The sequence below is a fragment of the Egretta garzetta genome, unplaced genomic scaffold, assembly GCF_000687185.1.
Source record: "Egretta garzetta isolate BGI_Z169 unplaced genomic scaffold, ASM68718v1 scaffold166, whole genome shotgun sequence".
In the NCBI taxonomy this organism is placed as follows: domain Eukaryota; kingdom Metazoa; phylum Chordata; class Aves; order Pelecaniformes; family Ardeidae; genus Egretta; species Egretta garzetta.
The window spans coordinates 121,417-138,868 of NW_009260133.1; the positions used below are offsets into that span (position 1 = coordinate 121,417).

Genomic DNA, 17,452 nt, shown 5'->3' on the forward strand with positions numbered 1-17,452 from the left:
CCAAATGCACATGTCCCAGCCTCTGCCTACTCTTTTGCTATCCTGGAGGGCATTGGAAGCTGGGAACCAGGAAAAGGATCAATGGAAAGGGAAATTTTTATTCTCAGAAGTTAATCTTCTACAAGGCAAATAGGTCCTGCTGATTGACTTGTGGTTTACCAGAAAGCAGCCCTGCTGTAACAAGTCTTAGCAAGTGGTGATCTAGCCTGCAAGAGCCTCAAGGAGACTGATGTCTTTTGGGTTATGTGAACAGCCTTCGGTTGGCCAAAGAACAGCCAGAGAGCAAGCTACAGAAACATACTCCCTTTGTTAATAAAAGAGCTAGGAAAGGCTGAAATCCTGTTTTAGGAAGGTGAAAAAGCAAATAAGGCATGTGGACTTTGGTATTTCTGATGATTCTTTGGTGGATTCTCTGGAGCAAAAAGAGGAAATCACATCAGGAAATATGGGAGAAGGTAAAAAAAGTGAAAGATGAGGTGAAATTGTACAGAACATGCCACTAGAAGAGAATGGAGAAAGCTGTAAAGTATATGAGGAGAAAAATGCAGGAATTGCTGACAGTATGGAGAACAAAAATGAGTTTTGGAGAGAGACAAAAAGCTGCTTTAGAACTAAAGCTAACAGGAATCTTCTACATGAAAAAGTCTCAGAGGAACTTACTAACAATCACTAAAAATTGAAGAAACCCCTCAAGAGGCTGTGAGAGAGGGAGAAAGCAAGGTATGACTTTAACATAGCTAAGGTAAATGTATGTTTAAAACTGTGAGGTGGTTTGTCAGACTTGCAGTCAAGAGTTTTATGGAAAGGTTTGTCTTCTATACAAAGGTCTAGGGTCAATGAGGCAAAAGTCTTGAAACCCAGATCTGCTTCTGGAGTGGAACTTAGATAAATCACTCTGAAATTTTGCTTGAGTAACACCAGAGTAGTTCATCAACTGGATTATGTCAGCTCCCAGGATAGTTTCTTATAAGGAATCAGAAAATGGACTAATTGTACAACACAAAGATCTGTATTCAGGTGGGGCAGTGTCTCTTTCTTTTAATAATTTTAATGTGAATGCTTGCAAAATGTAAATTTGTCCTTTTCTCCCATAAGAAGGTCAGGCTGAAACTTTTGCCTTCCTTTAGTTGCCGACATTCTGCCAACAGTCCTTTGGGTCTTTCCTAATAGGAAAAGCCATTTTGAGTCATTTAATGATTAGCCTGCATGTGAACTTTAAATTAACAACAGCAGCTACAATTAGTGGAGCCCACAGTATCTTCTGCAGGCTGCAAAGACCAGTAGCGGGAAGAGTGGTGGCTTGTCAAGCTGCTAAATAGAGATGGCCAGTTTCCAGCTCTCAAAAGGAGGAGATGATGGATGAGAGATGGGGAAGGAAACAATCTCATACAAACAGTACTTCCTTAGGAACAGTCAGCACAAGCTGCCAGTGTGCATGACATGCTTGGATAGGATTTTCCTTCGTTTTAGAACAGGCCATTTAAACTGAAGGTGAGTTGCTTCCCTTACTTTATATTCTTCTCATGTGGAAGCAGTTTTTTCAAGTGATGTATGGGAGACAAGTGGAAGCCCCATTCAGAATCAGTGGTATCCATGTTCCCATATCAAAAGCAAATCTGCCTGTTACCAGTGCTTTATAAAAAGCTCTAGGACAGGGCACAACTCAGGCTCAGCAGGCCTTGCTCAGACAAGCTAGCCAAACTATTTTTCTAACTGATTGTCCTCTGCTGTACTAGTGCTAGGTAAAATGATCCTTCTCATGCAGAACTACTAGCTTCGAGGGAGACCTGCGAGATAAAAACATAAAGGCAGTAAAAACAGCCCAGGATGACGTGAAAGCCAGGGCAGGTCAAATGAGAGCCCAGGTCTCCTTTCTGTCTTTCCCTGTTCTGACCACTAAATTCCCCTCTTGTTCCTCTTCTAATGAAAGAGCTGGTGAGCTAGGAAGAGTTGGAAGTGATACTGCTTTATACTGATTTATCCCTAATACCACTGAAGTCAGCAGAGTTAAATCAATGTGAGACCAGATCATAGCCAGAATAAAAGTGAAGTAAGCTAACCCTTTGCTGGTAAAATACAGAAGGGCATGCTCACCTTCATTGGGTGAAGGTGCAAATGGAAATAATAATATCTTAATTGTTCAGATACCTGTAAAATCTTACGAAAAATTGCTATTGTCACATAAGCTGAAAAGAAGCAGGAGACTTAAATCTTTTACAACAGCCTGTGGTCTTTTCTGCTACTCACTTTTGCTCACCTACATGACGCATAAGGGGTGATAAAACCAGGGAAAAGGTCTTAAGTTTTAAGGATCTTCATCCTTAATAATGTGTAATGGTGAGTGGAGGCCACCATGTAGCAAGATCCAGGTACACGTTGGAATGGTGGGATTGTGGAGTTGAAGCTGTCAGCAGATCAGTTCCAGCCTGTGCTCAATCAAGTGTCTTGGGCAAGTAAGTCGGCGGCAGGCAGGCAGAGCGCTGTGTGGTGATTTGAGAGCTGTTAGCTGGAGTCACCCTGGCGATGAAAGCAAATGAAAGGACCTGCTCCTTCTCCTCCTCCAGAGCACAGAAATGAGATAGGAGCAGGATTACTTCCAGCAGCTGCTGACTATGTCTGCTATCATAAGGATAATCATAGCTGATATCCCAGGGCAAAACCAATACACTACAGTGATCCCTCATGTGTAAGCACTGTAAACTAGCAAAGGTGTCAATGTTTATAGTCTCAGGAGAGTACCTGCAGCCTTACACACCTAGGTAGACCTGTGTCCTGTGGGAGTTTTCAGCCGTTTTACGTCTTCCTTCTGAAGAAACTGGTATTGCTTGCTGGGAGAGGTAGGATATAGGACTAGAGAAACTAGTCCTTTGATGCAGTTTGCAAACTTCCTGATTCTAGAAAAGCCTAAGCATTAGACCCTGAAATTGTTTCAAACTTGGTACACTGTTCAGACTATCCAGGTTTTTGGAGCATTTTTCTTTAATGGTGTGACATGTTCACATAACATGAACATTTTTGAAAGAGAACAAGGCTACATTATGGCAAGTGAAAAAGGCATGAAAGCAACTGAAGTATCCTCTCACCTGGTGCAGACGGTGATGGTTTTCCAGGCACTGAAGGCAGAATCCTACTGACCACTGCTCTGCTAGGGAGGCTGGGAGCTCGTGGCTCAGCTCTAGTGGGAATACTGGGTAGTTATGAGCTCCTGGCGATTCGCATTGTCACTAAAGGCTCTAGACCCCAATATGGCAGCTTAAATCAAAAGTGTATTTTTCTCCCTTTTATGTCTGTCTTCACGTCTGTGTCTCAGTAGTGAGGATTTGCTCAGGCCCTGCAGAATCAGGCTCTTTAATCCATTGCCCTCATGTTGACTTTTGATGCCACGTCCTGACTGGGCTGCTGCCAGGACTAGCCTTTTGGTAATCCCAGCTGCAGCCGTTATTTGTGCCACCCCTTCTCCCTGGGGGCTAATGGAAGGGAGCAACAAGGCATGTAACTGTGCTGTGTAAAGAAACAGATGCTGTTTTGCTCCTGTTCAGGTCCCTAGTGCCTGCTTTGGACTCCATTGTGTTTAAGTACAAATACAATAGTTAATAACTTTGTTCCATTGTCCTCTTGAAGTGAGGGACTGGCTGGGTGGGGAGTTAATTCCCCTTTTGCTGAGCTGATTGGTGCAGTTTGTTCTGCCTTCTAAGTGCTGGGTAACTCCCCAGCAGCAGAAACCTCTCACCTAGAAGTAGTAACAGTTTAAACCGTGGTATGCTGTCACTTCCCTCAGCCCAGCCTCCGTTCCCTTGGTGCTGGTGGTAGCACCTAAGGTGTGCTCTTTCAGCATAGCTGATAGTTGGACTTCAGCTTGTAGAAGGTGGTGTGGCCTCACGTGCATACAATAACGTTTTTGCTAAATAATGGTTAAAGCTCTGCCTGGCCTTCTAGTTAACGCAACTGTTGCTCCTGCCAGTACTAGCTAAGTACAAATGAGCTCTACTACTTATGTTACAGCAGCAGCAAACCTACCCAGGTCACCTATCCTGCCATCCCCCCTGAGGATCCCCTGCTCTCTAGAATGTGGCTCCCAAGAATAGTTTGACTCCATGTGTTGATTTTTTGCATGTAGGGTGCTGCAAGGTCATGCCCTCCCATGACGGTTCAGACAGGCGAGCTCTAGCCCCTGTTCTTCCATGTGGGCAGGAGAATGCTTCCCCAGCCTAACCTGGAGGGAGCAAGGTATCCTTATAACTTGACTTCAGATGTAAGAATTGTGACTGTCATTTTAATTACGTGGTGACCGGAAGTTCAAGGGAAATGGTGCCTCTTCACACTTTGTCTTGCCCTCTGCAAGGGTTGGCTGCTATGGGTGAGATTTCTCAAGGTGCTTGGCACCAATTAGTTCTAAGTGGCTAATCCAGTAGCACTTTTAGGTGAACAAGAGACTCAAGGGGTGTGCAGGGGAGAATGTTCTCAGCTGAGGTGTGTTGATGATGACGCTGTTCTTTTTCTCTCCCTCCCTATGCTCAACCCACTCCCAATGAAGACACATAGAGCACTATGTCACTGGCATCCTGGTTCAGGTGGAATGAGCCCCCAAACCGTATTTCCCAGAGGAACCCCACAGAAATGGTGGTTGAGACGCTAATGATGGAGCTGAGCTGGCAGACCAAGCAGGCAGAGAAGCAGCAGCGAGAGCGGGAGAATGAGTATCGCAAGATCAAGACTGGGGTGGACTACGGCTGGCTGGTCAGCTATCCAAAGCAGAGCTATGATATCAGCCCGGGAGAACGGCTGCAGCTGGAGGATATGTGTACCAAAATACATCCTTCCTACTGTGGGCCTGTCATACTCAGGTACAGTAAAAGATCTGATAGTACAGACCTTTCCTTTCGCTCTGACTGATATGTGAGGAAGGAATGAGAGCTGTTAGGACCAACAGAACAAGAACTTCGTATCCCTTATCATAAGTCATGTTGGGACAGTGTCTTTGTGGAAGGAGGGAAATCTTAAGTCTTAAGCCAGTTTAACGTGGTATCATTTCCTCCAAAAAGTTACTAAATGCCATTTCCCTCTGAGACTGACTTGAGTACTTTATGCTACTGAGCAACTAGAGAAGGATTATCTTGCCTGATGACCAGTTACCATTTCAGTATTGTGATGGCTTTTCCTTCAGTCTTTAGAATCTTAGAATAATTGAGGTTTAAAGGGACCTCTGGAGGTATGTGCTTTGAAGGGCCAACTTCAAAGTTAGATCAGGTTGCTCAGGGCCTTACCCTGTCCATTGAATATCTCCAAGGGTGGAGATTGCACAGATGCAGAACAACCTGCTTTGGTGTTTACACACTCTCACTGGAGCCGTCCTTCCTTCATTTAAGCTGTCCAGCAGGTCTATTGAGGCACTTATCCCCAGTGTTCAGAGCACCCAAAAGGTGCTATTGTGTTTTTCAGCCTGTGAGCCAGGTATTCCTAGAGAAAGGGGGGATTGCATGCTTCTCCCTCTCCTGCCCTCCCTCCACACCCTTGACATGGAGTAGGATGCAGGTGGGGCATGCAGTTGGCTTGAACAGCTAGGTGGTGCTTCTGCCTTCTGCAGCGTAGATGTAGACACAGCCTCTTAGACTTGCTGTTGAGCCTTTCAAGTGCTAGACATAGGATTGCTGCTTGCCAGCTGAGTAACCTTCTGTAGAATGCCTTCAGAAATACATCTAAGCCTGCTGGAGCATCCAAACTGGAAGGGAGGTGATTCTTGGGCAGGGGGGAACTCTTCTAAGTTAAACCCTCTCACTTAGCACAGTGCAAGTGAGGAGTAGTGACTCCGAAGTCCACCTTAGCCAAAGCAAAGTTGTGCAATGTGCCTTTATAATTCACTTCCCTGGTTCCAACATGTTCCTCAGTTAGGATTAGAAAGATGACAGTCCTGGCAGGCCAGGTACAATGGGGCACTCAGCGCCCTGCAGTCCCTCACTGCATGTTCTGGCACCTCTTTTTCCCTTGAACAAATGAATCTACAGCTCTTCAACTACAACCATAGGAGGGCTGGAAATAGGTGGTCCTCTGTCTTACAGTGAGGGCAGCCAGGAAAGGATGCCAAAGCTATCTCTCTAACTCCCATCTTGCCCAGGGCTGAACCTTGGAAGCAAGCTGGCACAGGGCTTTGGCTTTTGCCATGGTGGTAGAATTGGAGATTTGGGAACATTCAGTGGCCGAGTTCTCTCCAGTGAAAATTTGCTGGGAATAGCACCTGCCTTGTCTTTGTATAACTACGAGCTATGCTGTAAACAAGCCACTACAAAGCCCTTGGGGTTCAGAGTTATTTTCACCATCCCCAGAGCCACTGAGCAAGGCCTGTCTGGCAAACAGGTTATTTCCATGAGAGCATGCTTCAGCTGCTGGAGTTGGGAAGCCTAAAGGTTCACCACGTCCTTCAGAAAAGAGTATTAAGCTGAGCCATATGCAACTTGCTGCTGCTCTGAGTTTTTAGTTGGTTTTGGTTTTTTTTTTTAAACTGAGATCATGCAAGATGCGTGCAGTTTGTAGTAGTTGTTCACTGTTGTTCAGAATTCAGCATACTGTTCACAGTAGGTAAACATACTCAGCAACATGGGTGGGCTCTATGTGGGCATAACTGAAAAAGGATAAAACCATCCTCTTAAAAATCCTCTTATAAACTGCTGTTATACGCTATCATAAATTGTATTACAGTATGCTTCAGGAAATGGCATTTTTTTGTTTGTTCCATACTACAGAGCTTGCATGGTTAGCAGGGCCACATTAAAAAAATGAGGCTTGCATAACCTTTGTTGGTTCAATTCTGTGATTGAGAAGGGAACGTCACAGCCACAAAAATGACAGAACTGGATTGGGTTAAAGGTCTGCTTGATCTGACATGCAATCTGTATGTGAGGTAGTGGCCAGTAGCATCAGTGTAAGGAAAAGAGAAACGAACAAGGCAAGCAAATACAACAGTATGGACAATCACAGTATCTTGTATATAGCCTCCAACTTACTGTGCCTTGTAACTTGGAGACTTTTGGAGCCAGAAGTGGTCCTTCTGTCCATAATTGCCCTACGTGGCTTTTTCTTTCAGTAGTTTAGGTTGTGGGGTTTTACTTTTCTTTTTTGAACTCATGTAAACTTTTAGCATTTGTGGCACCCCACAGCAGAGTTCCACATCTGAACTACAACTCCGCTGTAGAAAACTGTATTTTGCTTGTCTCAAACTAATGTGTACTAATTTTATTTGATAATCCCTTCTTCTTGTGTTGGAAATGTGAACGGTTGACCCCTCTTCTTTTCTACCTTCTAACCGAGAGCCCTGTGGTTCAGAAATATTCATTGCTGATGTGGAAACAATGGAAAAGAATGGTGCTTGCCATCCTAGGAGCTGAAACTGTACAGAAATCAGGAACATGTAATACGAGACAGCCAAAATTGGATAAATTGTCCTCTCAGAAAGTGAGATAAAATTGAAAATTCCCCAGAATTGCACAAGATGAGTACAACAGAAATTCAACTGAAGTCTTCACATTTCCAGTGAAGTACTTTAATCACAATATCACTGCACTGCTGATGCTTCCTCTTGAATACCCTGTGACTTTCTAGCATGTAGTAACTTCCAGAAAAAATTTCCACAAAAAAAAAAAATCTACAAGCTTGCATTTGGAAGTTCAAATGCAGAACATGTACCTTACTGAAGCCCTTGGTTCTGTTTGAAATATTAAGCTTAATCCTTCCCCTTACATCTTAGACATTTGAAGAGCTGAAATCCTTTTTGATGTACTCAACAAGCATGTAATACTTAAATAACACAAGTAGCATGCATCTTGCAAGACTGAAGAGTTTGTTTTGTTTGTCTCATGGAAGGTCTCCTCCTTTGTGAGATTCTAAGCTCAGAGTCAAAGCCAGAACAAAACATTTTTGTATGAGTTGTCAGAGATGTCACTTTATTCTCCAGAGGTCTAAATGATTATCCAAATTGTCCTTTTCTGTGGCTACAGTCACATCTACTGAAAGACGGAGTCTCTATAAATTTGTTTCTTTAGATGTGGAGGAGGCTGGAAAGGAGCACTTCTTAAATGGGAGGGAATTTTTTAGATCCAGTTTGCTTGTTTTGTATTTCGGGTCAATAAGAACTTTTCTTTGAGTCTCTTGAAATTCTGGAAGAATTCAAGTACACTGCAAATACCATCAGATATCTGGAGACTCTGATTTGCCTCATACGAATAAAGCTATTGCATTCAGGTGTAACTTAGCTTTAGGCTAATTAAACTTAAATCCCGGAGCCATTTGAAGGAAGTGACAGCGCTTTTGGTGAGGCCCTTAGTACTTAACTGCTACGCCTAAACTGAATGAGTAGCCTAGTAGCTTGCTAGCACTGAACGTCAGATTTTTGCCATCTTTCCTCAGAGCTTTAGCTGTAATCAGAGCTAGTTATTGTTTGTTTCTTTTCTTTCAGTTTCAGCAAAAGTGAAACAGTGGGTTTCTGTCCTTCTCTGCCTAGAGAGAAACAAACAAAAAACCCTAATATGGAAATGTAAACCACATTTTGGTGATCTGAGATGTTATTAATACCACAGGCTAAGGACTGTAATTTTCTAAGGATTGTGTATAGCTGAAGTGGACTTCCTAGTATGCTGAAATGTAAGACAGATGACTAAAATCAGAAATTGATTTATTTACAATTATGAGCTTAAGTTTGAGGTGATGTGACATGAGTGGTGCAGTCAGTGTGAATGCCATAGTCCTTTGGGAGTCAAGTAGCCTTCTCTAGCAAAGCTGTTCACAGCTTTACGATATAACCAGAATTTCTCCTCAAAATACAGATTCAGAAGTCAGCAGCTCATTATTAGCACTAAGCACCCCACGTTTTCTGCGAATACTAAATCTACTTAGAGCTCCCAGTTCAGACAGGCACTCAGGAATACACCGAACTATAAGCACATTGTTTAAGTCCACAGACTTCCATTGGATTTAACAGGTCTTTAAAGCTCAGGCTGTACTTAGGAAACCTACTGAACTGGGGACCTACAAAATAACATAGGCAGGTGACAGTGCTTTAAAAAAAGCAGTGCCAGTACGAGCCAAGCGGAGCCAGATTCTAAAAATCTAATTGCCTTATGAGGAAACGGAAGGGTCACAATTTAAAGAACAAATTTGTTTGAACTGTGATTAAAACGCAGCCTGGACTGGGGAATGTGATTTTCCCTATGTGTGCATATACATGCTCCCCCAGGCTTCTGTGCTGGCTCAAGGTGAGTTTTGTTGACTGTCACGTCTAAGACTGTGTAACTTGTGTAATATATTACAGGTTAGCTACCAGTAGTATCATAACTTGTTTCACAAATAAGACAGATGGGTATACTTTTCTGATGAGTAAGGAAACACTGTTGAGGGATTTCTAGCTATGGTTGTGCAGTTGCCCAGTTTGAAACTATTCCCTGCAGAAGTTAACCTGTGCTAGAAGATAGGTGAGCCTTGTGCAATGTTGTGTGCTCAGTTCCACTGAGCAGCTTTGTGTGGAGTTTTGTTTCCCAGGATACAAGCCCATATTCCTTGATTCCAGTGGTTTTACTGTTTTTATATGTTGTTTTGTCTGGAGAGCAGACTGCTAGATCAGCCAGCACGTCAACTGGCTTCCATTGATAGCTGGGGAAGATGGCTTCGATTACGTGCAGGTGGCTGCAGCAATCATCTATTTTCTGACACACAGACTGGTTTAGCTAGACCTCAGCCCCTGAAAACCTGTCCATCCTTTCTGCTGAGAAATATTTGTGGCATGCACACCTTTTGCACTTCATACGTGGGCTGTCCCTTACACAAATGTGCTGGTACTAAAGTTACATGGGCATTAATAAAAAGACGAAGTTAGTTCATCCTATTGGGGTAGAGGAAAGGCCCCCCTTTTCCCTTCTCCACCTGAATGAGACTGACTTTTCTTAGGGTGGCTGGCAGACAGCCTGCTGGATTGCTTTCTCTTTCTTTCTTAGACCTGCTCAAATCCATATGAAGTAGGTTTTGTGTTGGTCCTGAAAAGTCAGAGGTAAATCTTAACAGCAAAAACAGAGTTCAGAAAACAGTTCTTGCTGCCATAGCTAAGGAGAGTGCAGATAGCTATGAAGGTGGAAGGTTACACTGATTTTAGAAGACAGTTTCAGCTAGATTGGTTGGGAGTGTTACTAGCAACACAGGGCATTAGCATGAGAGCTTTGTGCTCAGCGGGTAAATTTGCCCATTTTCCCTCTTGTTCCCAGAGCCAGTCACTGGTCCAGTAATAGCCTGACACGTGCTGCTACCTGCTCTGGAGCTACAATCCAGCAGTATGACACACAGCCTCTAAAACTGGAGGCAGTGATGAGGCCTTTTGGGTGCAGAATTGCCAATACAAAAGAAGAGGATGTACTGATAGATATATATATATAAAAAGAATATGCCAGCATCTCTCTTTAAAATACACATGGAGATAAAATAGCAGAATGACTCATTCATTTCACCTCTGCAATGAAAGTCCTTTGAAGGTGATTTCCCTGGTATAGTAATAATAATGTTGTGAAGACTTGGGTTTCGATGGACTTATCTGTCTATGCTTCTGACTAGGATAAAGGGAAAAACATATTTATTGTGAAAACTGTATTTTTGTCTCTTTGATAACACAACTGAAGTGCCTCGTCATAAGGCAGAAAGGATGTTTGCAATGTACAGCAGATTTGTTACTGCTGTTATGTGTTAAACCTCAGTAAGACCTAGCCTCTTGCTCTTACAGGCTCTGCACAATTCAGTATAGTACCATTGCATAAGTACTTATGTACCAGTGTGAACTACAGAGCCTCAGAGGCTTTTTGCACCCAAATGTTCAAAGTTCAGAGGGGTTTTTCTTTTGGGAGTGTGGTGGAGGAAGGAGATGAGGAATTCATATGAAGCAACTGAAATCGTTAAGGAATGTTAAGGAACATTTGGTAACTTGTGTGTCAGGATCCTCTAGCTTGACCCTGAAAGGGACTGGTGCTTCTGCTGATAACGAGTTCCCTCAGCATGCAGTACTGGTGTCTCCACAGCTGTGCATGTAGCTGCCAATACTTGCTATGAGAGGAGTGCACTAAAATATCTGGGATATAGAGTGATGTTAAGATGTCTGTCCAATACCAGGCCTCCACAGTAGGAGTCAAAAGGCACAAATGTATGAAGAGTCTTTTTTGCTTCATCTCTGTTTTTTTTTCTGTCCTTACTATCTTGGCTACCCTTTGGTACACCATTAAGCAATGCAATTCCATAGTGCACTAAACTTGTTACATACCTAGGGCTTATCAAAAAACCAAGAGTCAGGATCTTATTCTGTCAGCTTCTGCTGTATTAGGCTTATTTAAATGCAATCCTACTGTCTTCCATTCTCGTTCAGTTCTGTTGGAGAAAAATATCAAAATGCTTACAGACCTTATATACTTTAGCTTCCATTAAGTATAAATACCTGCATTTTAGTGAAGTACCAGTTTAGCTCTGTGCCTGCTTGTAGATAAAATTTTATGTTGAGAACAGAATATTTACTGGAAGAGTAGTCATAGAACCATCTGTCATAAACGGAACAACTGCCATTACGGAACAACCAGAATGTCTGTGTGACCACTGTGTGAGCTTTGGGGTGTGAGCACTCTACAGGCTTGGGGACCAAATCACCCAACAAGGTGTCAGGAATGGTATGTTCTCTTCTTTGCCCAGCCAGTGACTTCAAGAAAACTATCCTGTTCTGCGTCTCAATCTTCCTCACCTGCAAAATAAACAGTTGTAATTCTTCACTTCCCTGGTATTAAGCTAGCTTAATATACATTAAAAACCATTCTGAGCTCTTTGCTGAGAAGGCACTGGAGTAATTCACTGTTGTCTAATTAGATACAGCATTGTGCTGCCAATCAAGGTGTTATCAGGTCCATTATCTTACAGAAAGCCATAGGAGGATGGCATACCACTTCACTGAAATGTAAATATTGAGAGACATGTAACAAAGGAGAGTTTTATCGGATTTTTGTGTAGTGGCCATTGGGTAATGCTATGGGGACAAGAACGGGAAACAGTGGAAGTCTAGCTGGACTTTCCCTGGTTTATTCTCAGCTTTTGGTCAGCAGGAGTTCAGGGACTACTTGAGCAAGGATTTGCACTTGGACAATTACATTTAATCAGCGGTGATGGGGACATTTTCCACAACTTGTATAACCATTTTGTTTCTTAAGCTATTGATAGCACTGAGTTCTAATTTAATAGGTGTTGTGTGAAAAGAGCACTTCCTTCGGTTTCAAACTTGCCACCTTCTAGCTTTGTTTGGTGCTCCCTATTATTTCTTGTGCTTATGAGAAACAGTGATTCATTGCTTCCTTACATTCTCTGGTTTGCTTGTGATTTTAAAGACCTTGAGCATATCTTCATGGCTCCTCTCTGTTGTTCCTTTCAGTCCAGGGAATCCCATTTTGCAGGAGAGTACAAGTTCCAAGCCTAGCACAGTGACTTGGCAGCAATCCCTAATTCGATGTTTTTAATCAAAGCTGTGCTTTGACTGTGCTTTCAGATTCCGGCAACTCATTGCTGAATATGAACCAGAAGTGCAGGAAGTATCCCGGCTTTTCCGCTCTGTCCTGCAGGAAGCTGCTGAGAAGATCAAAGAGGAGGAAGAGGCCAAGAAGCTTGCCAGGCAATGGAACACAAAGAACAAAACCAGCCTCTCCTTAACAACATTTAAATCCCGATCCAGGATTTCCCCATTCATCAGTGACATCAAGACCATCTCTGAGGATGTGGAACGGGGCACCCAGCCCACCAGGAGGGTTTGGAGCATGCCAGAATTTCGGAATGCCAAGGATTACTGACTCTATACTGAAAAAGGTTTTTAGACAGTGATCTTTTAAAAGCCCAGTTAACCCTCTTTAGATCTACTGTTTCTTCTTTGTTTCAGCTCTCTCTCTTCCTGCCTGTCTCTCTCTTGGAAGCTGTGTCCATAGTAACTGCTGCTGATGTCCGTGGTGTGTGACAAAATTTATTACCAAACATGCTAGCCTTTCCTTTAATTTAGTAGCTATTTGGTAACCTTAAGGGCAAGGCTGACTTACTGTCTCATTTTTATTACTGCTTTCTTGTGGAAAATGAATTACTTCTGTGATGTCTGTCTTCTCCCCTCCCCCCCCCAGCCTGAACGTAGTTATCCAGAAAAGCTTTTGGCCCAAGTTAGCGAGAGCTGCTGGCTGGACCAATCTTGCTGAAAGCAAGACAGCCACTTACACGAGTAAGGCTTGCAGGATCAGGCCTGTGAGTTAAAGCTAGTATCTGATTTGGAACTGAACTTCCTTTTCCAACTAATAGCTTTCCTTAGTGCTACAAGAAACTTCACAGGTAACCTCAGTACTGCTCTGGATCAGCTTTCTGCTGACAATTAGCAATCCAACCTGAGTAGAAACAGACCCAAGCTTTTTGAGATGAAAGACCAATATTATTCCATGGCAACTAGTTTATGCATGTTCAGGTTTTTTTGGGTATTTTGTCTTTTGTGCAGGCAGAACCCCCTGAACCTTGCACCTGCAGAGTAGATAGAAATGTAACAACCTGCTGTGTAGATATACAGGCGGATACATCAGTGCTGTGTCAAACGCTGTTCTTGGTCCTCAGTGTTCTGTATTGTTGAGGTAAGTGCTCTACTCCACATCCCAGTAATAAGTCAGCGGGCTGAAATTAATGTTTATGGCTAAGCCTGAAAGAGTACTGAAGTATCAACATACAGAGAAAGGTGAAGGGAATCAGCATTCATCTACAGGGCTCTCTGTACAGTTGAGATCATTTTAACAAGCTGCTGCTGTGAGTGACTGAAGGGCTCTGGTAGATGAAGGGTTGTGCCCTCAGTTCTCTCTCATGAGTGCTCAGAAGAGAACTTTCCAGTATCACAGGCTGCTGGCCAGTGAGTTGATACCACCACAAAAGATTCTTAATGCAGACTGAGTAGCTTGTAGGCCAGCATGGTTGTGCTGAGACCTTGAAGAAAGAGGAAAAGGCTGCTGAGGAAAAACTTCTGGGGCCCTAACTCAGCATCTGTAGGGAGCGCTCTCACCAGCAAAGAGAATGGCATGCTGTGAGAATCATGGGTCCTGTAGAGAAGCTGAGGGCTAGGATGCTTTGTGGTGACCAACAGGAGATGGGGAAGGAAGAGAGGGATTTCCCTGTATGACTGGCTTTTGGGGAATCATCCCAGTGGGGTATAAGCTCCTGGAGGATCCTATAGCTTTGTTGTTCTTTTGCCCGTTTCTGACTCTTTTCCCTGGGGGACCTTTCCAGCAGCATGTGGGTACTACAGCCAAGATAAAACCCTTTGAAGCCGTGCCAACTCTGGGAAGAATTCCAGCACATGAAATCTATCCTAGAGTAGAAATGTGCAGTTTCTTCCAGAGGTGGGGGAGGGCAGCATACAAGATCAAGATCAAACCTTTAAGAGCTCTCTAAGACTCTGGGATTCTGGCTCTTCCTCTCTCCCCTCTGGACTAAGACTGAACACAAGGCTTTCTTACTAGCATCAGGCTGTAGTTTCTAGTCCCTTGGTAAACTGCTGCCAGCAATCCTCCTAGGGACAGAAAGCAGAAGCTCACTTTTAATCAAAAACTCAGGGCTTCCAATTACAGCATCCAGTTTGGGACAGGCTGTTTCAACTCTAGGTCAATGAGGAAGAGTTTAAAGCCTTCCAACAGTCAGCTCGGTGTTTTTCAGCTGTATGTCCTTGTGAAGTAGTGTGATTGTGTATATGAAGTAAAAACAAAGGCTTGATGTACTTAGCATAGCCTTAGCTGTCTAGAAGATGTGGGATCTCTAGCAAGGGATCACCACACTTTGCAGAAAAGTTCTTGTTTAGAAAAAAGTTAACCATCCTTCTTTTATGTATTTGTAAGCCACTATATGGCACTGAAGGCTGAGATGAGTTCATTAATTTCATGCTACACCGCTGTAGTCATTTTATTTGCACTCATGTTCTATTTTGACATCTTCAGTATTGACTGTATTGATGGACTGCTGGGAGAGACAGGACATTCTGACACACAGACATAAAGCTCTTTGTTACAGTAGAGTGTCTGTAATGTGCTCACTCTTTCTTAAGGAGAATCAGGAGTAACTAACTTCCCTACACTAATGTACAGAGCCAAGGAAATCACCTGAAGGCTGTTGCACTATCACAGCAGCCTGTGATCATACTGTATCCTTCATTAACAGCCTCCAGCTAGCAGATACCATTCTCATTTAACAGCCAGGAAAGGGAGACAATCATCTGACCTTTGGTCAAAGCCATATATGTTGTGGAGGCCAGGCTGTGGCAGTCCCTGCAACAACTGTTGTGCCTCAACTGATCTGTGATTTCTATTTATTTCCACAATAAAATGTAATCCAAAGTTTTAAACAGTATCATTCTCCCTGTACCTCTTCTGCAAGTTACACTGGGTTCATGGTAGCATCTGATGATAAAGGGATATTCAGCTACCAAGCTATGAGGTTTCTATTCTTACTACATGAAGAAGGAATCATTCTAAATCATCAATCATTCTCTAAAAACTGAGCACAGATTTTGGTATCAACCCAGAGAATCGCTGATGGGGTTATGCTGTCCATAGGACATTGTTACACCCAGGAAAAAGCAGTCCTAGACTTACTATACATTCTAACAAGTAATGGCAACACCTCTACAGCAGCTCAGCTGCACTGCTCAGCTTCGAGGGGCTAATACTCCTCAGAGTCACTACTCATCTGAGAGTGACTATGCAGCCCTGCTTCTATGACTTCTACAGATGAGCCTGGCCGACAGGCTGTGGTAGCCAGCAAAGGTGTGCAGGAAGGTGAGGTTCCTCACCCATATCAGCATATAGTTCATACAGCTGTCATGCTGTGGGGAATTGGAGTAGGCCTCACAGGAACTACCTGTCTGCTCAGATTGCACTGTTTATACATTTCATCACAGAACCTCAGAGAATTAAAGCAAAGCTATGAAATATAAACCAATTGTTTGTACTTGTCTTTAATTAAAGATCTCCTGAAATAATATAAATCTGTCCACATCTAGCCAAATCCACTGCCCTCCTGTGTACGTATCAAAGGAGGAAAGCAAGAATGGTAAAGGCACTTGATCTAAACAAAAATCCCCATCCTTACTCTACAGGCTACAAAAGCAGCTGCCTGGCTTCTTCCCAAGATTTAAGGTGATAAATAACCAGGATTAAACAATTGCAGAGGTCTGAAATTCTCTGAAGCTAAGTGGTTAACAGATACAGCCTTGAATTGAAGTCTTCATCAACACGCTTCCAAGCATGTCTTACATTAACAAGTATTACCACAAAATGAGATGTAAGTGACAAAATGGATGCTTTGTCTCCAGATACTTTTGAGTCACTCCCTATTGATTCTGTATCTATCTGCTCCTGGGTACTAGAACACCTTAATATTAGGAGATGGACCCAGATGGCTCAGGGCTCTCTGCTAATCATTGTACATGCAAAGCATGCATGTATTAAACAAAAGGAAGTAATTTTTCCCACACAAAGTATTACTGAAATATGGATTGCATTGCTCAGCACATTCAGGAGATCAGACGGATGAGTTGTCCAAAAGGGGACTAGGCAAGCTCAGAGGGTTAGGAAACCACAGTGGTATGGATGCAGCCTACAGCACAGGGCTTTAAGCAACTCCTTGCCAGAAGCTGTGGACAAGCAAATCTCTCTGTGTTGTTGCTTATGCTGCTTCCCCAAAACATTGCTATAGGCCTCTCCCAGGACGAAAACTATGGACAGCTAGACCTTGACTGGATGGCCATTCTGATATTCCTGTCTTCTGCTACACCTCCCTGATAAAGGACAACACACAGTAGTTTTGTCCCAAAAGCATTCGGACTGCATGAGTCAATGCCTTTTTTGGTTGTGCCCTGCAACAGAAGCAGGGCTATTAAGCCTCCCTCAGTTCCACCCACCTGGGCCAGGCAGAGACATCGTAATCTCAGCGCCTGCCTTCCCCTGGTACTGCCCTCCATCCTGTGGGCTGTCAGCACAAGGGACCTCTTGTTCCCTTTGTATGATCAGACAAGCCATGTTTCAAGCTGCCTTACATCTGAAAGATGCTGTGCTGGTGCTGAGAGTTAGGTCTCGGGCCCAGGTCTCCCAATGACTACCATGTATTTTCTGTGCAGTTGCTGCACAAAGATATTCTCAAACTAAGGAAAAATCTTTGCAGGATGAGATCTTAACAAACATGACAGAAAGGTGAGGAAAAGGGATACAAGAAGCACAGTGAATTATGTTGCTATTTATGGTTATCTGTGTATACTGTAAACTTCATAAAATTTTAACTTCTTAAGAGTCTTGGCTAGATAACCAGATTATTGCATCTCACCTCTATATTTTAGTCACAATTACATTTTTCCTCTACCAAATAAATCTAACCTGACCCAGTAGCAGATACTGCAGAA

The 17,452-nt window shown here is 43.2% G+C and overlaps 1 protein-coding gene across 1 annotated transcript; it reads left to right on the forward strand.

Annotated features, from left to right (window-relative positions):
* The first annotated feature begins 4,548 nt into the window (after positions 1-4,548).
* On the forward strand, positions 4,549-17,446 carry RD3 (retinal degeneration 3, GUCY2D regulator). Its single transcript, XM_009641579.2, has 2 exons — positions 4,549-4,844; positions 12,542-17,446. The coding sequence occupies exons 1-2, from the start codon at positions 4,549-4,551 to the stop codon at positions 12,837-12,839; spliced, it is 594 nt and encodes a 197-aa protein (XP_009639874.1). The 3' UTR covers positions 12,840-17,446.
* The last annotated feature ends 6 nt before the right edge of the window (positions 17,447-17,452 follow it).